The 6,301-nt window shown below is 42.6% G+C and overlaps 1 protein-coding gene across 1 annotated transcript; it reads left to right on the top strand.

Annotated features, from left to right (window-relative positions):
• The first annotated feature begins 2,902 nt into the window (after nt 1-2,902).
• Nucleotides 2,903-5,393, top strand: LOC149029073 (uncharacterized). The gene is made up of 3 exons (XM_089141973.1): nt 2,903-3,067; nt 3,165-4,738; nt 4,823-5,393. The coding sequence occupies exons 1-3, from the start codon at nt 2,903-2,905 to the stop codon at nt 5,391-5,393; spliced, it is 2,310 nt and encodes a 769-aa protein (XP_088998099.1).
• The last annotated feature ends 908 nt before the right edge of the window (nt 5,394-6,301 follow it).

Here is a 6,301-nt window from a genome sequence, read left to right as displayed (position 1 = left end):
ATAGTTAAAACCAAAATTATCTTTAATTATTAAAACCCCAATGTACCCCCTTTTTTATTTTATTTTATCAAACAACTAAAAAAAATGTACATATTAAAATGCAATTTAAATTGAGAAGATGAAGCATCGATTCTCTATCTCTCTCTTTTTAACTTTTAAATTAAAAATCAAAGTTAATTAAGGGTGTTTTGGGTCTTAAAAATAACATAAATTGAGGGTGTTCAAGAAATGATTAAAGAAAGATAAGCTTAATAGAAACCGTTAGTTTACTCATTTTTGTGACGAAAATACCTTTTTTTTTTTTTTCTTCTTCTTTTATTAAGTTTCTTTCTTTTTTTTAATTCAATCTACCAAAATCAAAAACAATTAAAAAAAATACTTTAGCAAATAACTCCCCCTCAAAAACGAAAGTGAATATGTAGGTTGAAGCTTCGAAGCCCCACCTCTGCAACATCTCAAAACGAGCCCCACCTCTGCAACATCTCAAAACGAAAGGCCGACAATCTATTTCATTTAGCTCTTCAATTTCGGTATTGACGTCTTGGTTTTCAATCCTTGATTGGAGGTTTTGAATCTCCTCCTCAATCCTTTGATCTGTTTTGAAGCTCGACTTGAGAGCAATGGTAGCAGCAAGTGTTCCAATCACCATTAAAGAAAATATGTTGTAAGAAATGATTGAGGCTGAAGCTTCCCTTTCCCATGTCTTTGACAAAATAAAAAGAAATAGATTTTCTACCACGGAAAAGGAAAAAAAATCAACATCAAATTGATCAAATCATCTCATCACATAGGATGGATCTTCTTCTTCTTCTAGAAACTGCTATGCTGCTGATCAATCTCCGCCTGGTTTTTCATCCCCAGAAATTTTTTGGCTGATCAATCTCCACCTTCCGGCGTGGTTTCTCTTCCCTTATACCTTGGTGAATCCTCTGTTTTTCCCATCCTACTATTATGTCTACTTCAGGTCAATCCTCAAACCCACCTGGTACATTAGTGCCGATTCAAAACCCAGGGACCAAAAATTCTTTCAACCTGAACCCTTCTCCCCAAGATAACATCCCCAGAACTGAATACAACTCAGATGATTCGGATGATGAAGTCGCCTTGGATGCTGCTGATGAGTTAAGAGTATCCAAATCTTGGGAGAATACCCTAGCAGGATACGTGATGGAAGGAAGAATGTTTAGGAAGCAAGCAATTTCAGAAGGGCTTCTTGGAGCTTGGAATACTTGTCACAGAGTGGAAATCACTACCTTGGAGGATAGAAAATTTTTGTTTCAGTTTCAGCACCCTCTAGACAAGGAAAATGTTTTAAAGGAAGGGCCATGGACCGTCGCTGGTAATCTGCTAATCTTGGAACCCTCAAATGAAAAGAAGAGCTGGGAGTTCAAACACTGCGATTTTTGGATTCAAATTCATTCAATACCAGTGGAGCTTCTTGATCCGGTCATCGTCATGAAACTGGTTAGAAAGATTGGGGAGGCCAGTTCAGTTATGTTGATCGAAGGGATGCCGTTTGGGACGAAGGTGTCCTACCTAAGGGCGAGGGTTCTTATCAATATATGTAAACCCCTGCGAGTGTGTATTAAGGTCACCAGCTCTCAGGGCCCGCCTCTGGATGCTCAAGTCAAATATGAACGTGTGCCAGTATACTGTGTTTTTTGTGGGAAAATCGGACACGAAGAGGGGTGTTGCATAAAAAAATTCGAAGACTTGAAAGCTCATCGGACCAGCCATGGTTGCAGTGAATTGAGTCTGTGCAAAGACAGACCAAAGCCTAAATGTGTGGAGGAAATCAGGGGTATGACAACAGATGCACAACTCATCAAATCGGCCAAAATGATTTTTTCTAAGCAATACTCGGTGGACAACGAGGGTTCTTGCTCAGAAATTTCCCCGGAAAGAGAAGGTCCGGCCACCGGTGAGTGCAGGGAGAACCAGATCCCGAGGTCCAACTTTGAAAGGTCAGAGAGGGTACCTGATTCACCAATGCAGAGCAGGTTGGCGGTGGCTTCGGCCAATGGTAGAAACCGAGACCCTGATCTTGGTGCTGCTAGTAAGTCGTCCCAACTTCTTTTCCCTTCTAGTGATAGAAATGAAAAAGATACTTCTGATTTTTTCTCCAGCTCCGCCTCAGCCCCATTTCCAGCTGCTGCAAACTTCTAGTCTGAAACTAAAGCCTTGCCTCTCCCCATCCAAGAATATCTTCGTAATACTCCGGACCACTCACCTGCGGTCTTATCCTTATTAAGCCACCTAGCTAATTGTAAGTTGAATCAGATCAGAGTGAAAGATGCTTTACTTTTAAACCTGGCTCCTTCTAATTCAACGTGTCAGCCCCACTTTCCTTTACAGCTAATGCATGAAGTTCCCCAAAATCAACCTCCTTTGTTAGCTTCTCCCTCTTCAACTGATGGGCCGGTCACTACTATTCCCTTTTCAAGCCCAAATACCAAGCCCATGGAGCATAGTCCTCAACTTAGGCCCAACTTCATCGACCCTCTATATCTTGCTCAGCCCAGGTCTGATTCTATTACTTCGGTGACACATTTAAATCCCAGAATTGCAATGGATCAGCCTAAGTCAAAGAAAAGACAAATCCTTAACATTGTTGAGCCTTCCCGTGGGGTCTCTAAAGGCAGGAGAGACAGACCGAGAAAGAGAGCCTTCATTTTTTAGAAGCTGGACCCGTGGAGACTGGGGTTTATCAGTCCCACGGGCCCATATGAGGATCCTTAGCTGGAACTGCCAGGGTCTGGGGAGTACCAGGGCAATTCGGGCCCTCAAAAATCTCTCCATTTCGAGTCTCCCGATATCATCTTTCTTGCTGAAACTAAAAGCCAGTTTAGTAAAATATTGGATATCAAGAGGAAACTCAACTTTGATGATTGTTTTGGTGTAAATGCTATGGGCTCAGCCGGTGGGCTGGCAGTTATGGAAAAATGGTATTCAGTTGTCTTGTTTAGCAGCAGATGATCACATTTTGGATTGCGAAGTGGTGGCAGAAGGCAAGAAAGTTTTTCTATCCTGTGTATATGGCGATCCTATCAAACATCTCCGGAAAAAGGTTTGGGACCAAATTATTAACATTGGGAATCAGAGATCAGGAGCATGGATATGCCTAGGTGACTTCAACAGCTTCTTGAATTGGCATGAAAAAACAGGTGGTAACAACAAAGGGTCTAGGGATACCAAGCAATTTCAGGAGATGGTATCTCAATGTGGGCTTATGGACTTGGGGTCAAATGGGCCTTGTTTCACTTGGAATAATAGGCATAGAGGAGCTGATATGGATTAAGCTGGATCGGGTACGGCAAATGCCAGAGTGGAATTCGATGTTTGAAGATGCAGCTGTTGTTATAAGTCCGGCATTTTGTTCGGATCATAACCCAATCTTATTGGATTCAGAAGGAGGTAAATCACAAGGTATCCGTCCATTTCGTTTTGAGGCTATGTGGATGAGACACCCCAGATGTAAAGATGTGGCCAAAAAGGGTTGGATCCTCAATGGGAGTAATAATGTTAGGCATCCTGTATTTCAAAAAGCTGAAAATTGCAAGAAGGAATTTAAGCAATGGAATAGAATGGAATTTGGTATTGTTCAAGGAAAAATTAAGGAGCTGAAATTTCAAATTGGTCTTATTCAGAAAAAACCAGATTATGTGGCCTTTATGGAGGAGGAAGAGAATTTGAAAGAATTGCTGGATGAAGAACTTGCAAGAGAAGAGATCCTGTGGCACCAAAAAGCTAGGACTGATTGGATCAAATCTGGGGATAAGAATTCGGGTTACTTTCATGCAACCACTCTTCATAGGAGAAAGAAAAATAGAATTCTCAAGCTCAAGAAAAGGGATGGTTCTTGGACTTCCAATGAGACTCAAGTGGAGGAACTTTTATTAGAGCACTTTAGGGATTCGGTTTTGTCCGAGGGCATCTCTCATGTGGCTCTCTCTCTAGCCTTGGAGAATGTTCAACCTAAAGTGAGTGATGACTTGAATGACCAGCTTTGTAGAATTCCAAATGAGGAGGAAATCCAGGCTACCCTCAAATCCATGGGCCCTTTAACTTCTCCTGGTCCGGATGGATTTCCCCCTATGTTCTTTCAAAAGTTCTGGGATGTTACGAAAGAAGAAGTATGCAACTTTGTGAAAGATTTCTTTATTTCGGGTATCATGCCTAAAGAATTAAACAGGTCCTATATATGTTTAATTCCGAAGTGCACCAGTCCGGAGACGCCTGATCAGTTTCGACCTATCAGCTTATGTGGGGTGGTGGTCAAGCTTATCTCAAAGATTTTTGTAGATAGGCTCAAGGATTCCCTCTCAGGTATTATTTCCCCCTCTCAATCGGCCTTTGTTCCAGATCGGCTTATCCCTGATAATATCTTTATGGCTCATGAGATTTTTCATTATGTTAAACATCGAAAAAGAGGGAAAAAGAAATTTCTAGCTATGAAATTGGATATGTGGAAAGCCTATGATCGACTTGAATGGCCTTTTATCAGAGCTTCTCTTCTTAAATTGGGGTTTTCATTAAGATGGGTGAATATGGTCATGGAGTGTACCACCTCGGTTTCTTACACCCTCTTGGTCAATGGTGTGGAGAAAGGATCCTTTTGCCCCTCTCGCGGTATTCGGCAAGGTGACCCCCTCTCCCCTTTTATCTTTATCTTGGGTTCTCAGATTCTTAGCTCAATTATGGACCTAGCGGAAACTCAGGGTCTAATCAAAGGATCAAGGTGAAGAACAGGGGCTCCCGAAGATATCACATCTCTTATTTGCTCGATGATTGTCTAATGTTTTCTGAAGTGAATCTTCAACAGATTTGTCAACTCAAAGCATGTATGGATCTGTATTGTCAAGCTAGTGGTCAAGCTATTAATGAGGGCAAATCATCATTTACTTTCAGCCCAAACACTCCTACTCGCTTTTGAAGATGGTTCTCTAGAGTCCTCAAAATCAAATACGGTGAAGGTCCATCAAAATACTTGGGTTTGCCCTTGGATTTTGGTGTTAAAAAATCAGTCATCTTCAAAGATGTGGGGGAGAAGATCCGGAAAAGAACTCAAGGTTGGAAGGCCAAATTGCTCTCACAAGTGGGCCGAGAAGTCCTTATCAAGTCCACGGCCTCTGCCATTCCGTCTTATGCAGGGTCTCACTTCTTATTGCCAGCGGAGCTTCATAATGACATTCGGAGGTCTATTTCCAACTTCTATTGGGGTCAGTCGGGAGATGAACACAGACTACACTGGATGTCCTGGACCAGGCTATGCAGAGCTAAATCAAAGGGTGGTATTGGTTTTCGGGATCCCATTCTTCATAACAGGGCCTTACTTGCTAAAGTCGCGTGGCGACTTTGGGCTTTCCCGGATTCTCCATGGGCCAAATTCATGAAATCAATATACTTTCCACATTGTAGTTTCCTGGAAGGGCAGAAAGGCTCTAGTTCCTCTTGGGCTTGGCATAGTATTATCAAAGGCAAGGAGGTTCTTCAGCTTGGCCTTATTTCTCTTATTGGCAATGGAGTTGGCACTCCAATCTAGGGGGCAAAGTGGATCCCAGGTCTTCCGAATTTTCAAATATATTCGGCTAAGCCAAGTGGATGCCCACTTATATGGGTCTCCGATCTTATTGAGCCCATCTCAAAAAAAGGGAAAAAGAACTAAAAAAAAACTGCTTTTTTAAAAGGGGGGGGGGAGAAAAAATGGGGAAAGAAGGTAAGGGGTGGTGATGGGAAGAGGAGAGCAAAAAGGGGGAAAAACAAAAAAATTATACCTTGTCATGTTAGTCGGGTTCCACCCGGTTAAAACAGGACAAAACCTGATCGGGCCTGGACCGAATGGGGCTCCACATCACAGTTGATCGGGAAGGATGCCGATCACCCATGACCAAAAGCGTAACGTACGCCACAGATATGGCAATCATCCTTGTTATAGAAGGTCAACTCAACAGCTGATTGAACGGGACTAACAACAAGGGAGCATGATCCAAGGAGAAACATCAGCCCTTGTCTGGCTGACTTACCAAATACATAAAAGGTAACATCCATACTATAAAGGCACAGATCTACCCCTCCGGTAAGCAACCAATACACTTTGAGCATAATCTTGTGTAGCTTTTGCACGAGACCTCATTCGGTTCATCATCTAACTTTGCCATCGGAGGCGGCTGCCCGGCACACAAGCCGGCCCGCATCTAACCTTTCTTGCAGGACTCATCGTCCCGGATACGAGAGGAGGCTCAGTCGGATCCGAAGCATAATTGATCCGCATCAGTTTGGCGCCGTCTGTGGGAACGACAAA

This window comes from Hakea prostrata, chromosome 1 (genome assembly GCF_041222555.1).
Source record: "Hakea prostrata isolate BN-2017 chromosome 1, UWA_Hpros_2, whole genome shotgun sequence".
Lineage (NCBI taxonomy): Eukaryota > Viridiplantae > Streptophyta > Magnoliopsida > Proteales > Proteaceae > Hakea > Hakea prostrata.
The sequence above is the reverse complement of the archived record's forward strand: the minus strand, read 5'-3'. Positions and strand labels throughout refer to the sequence as shown.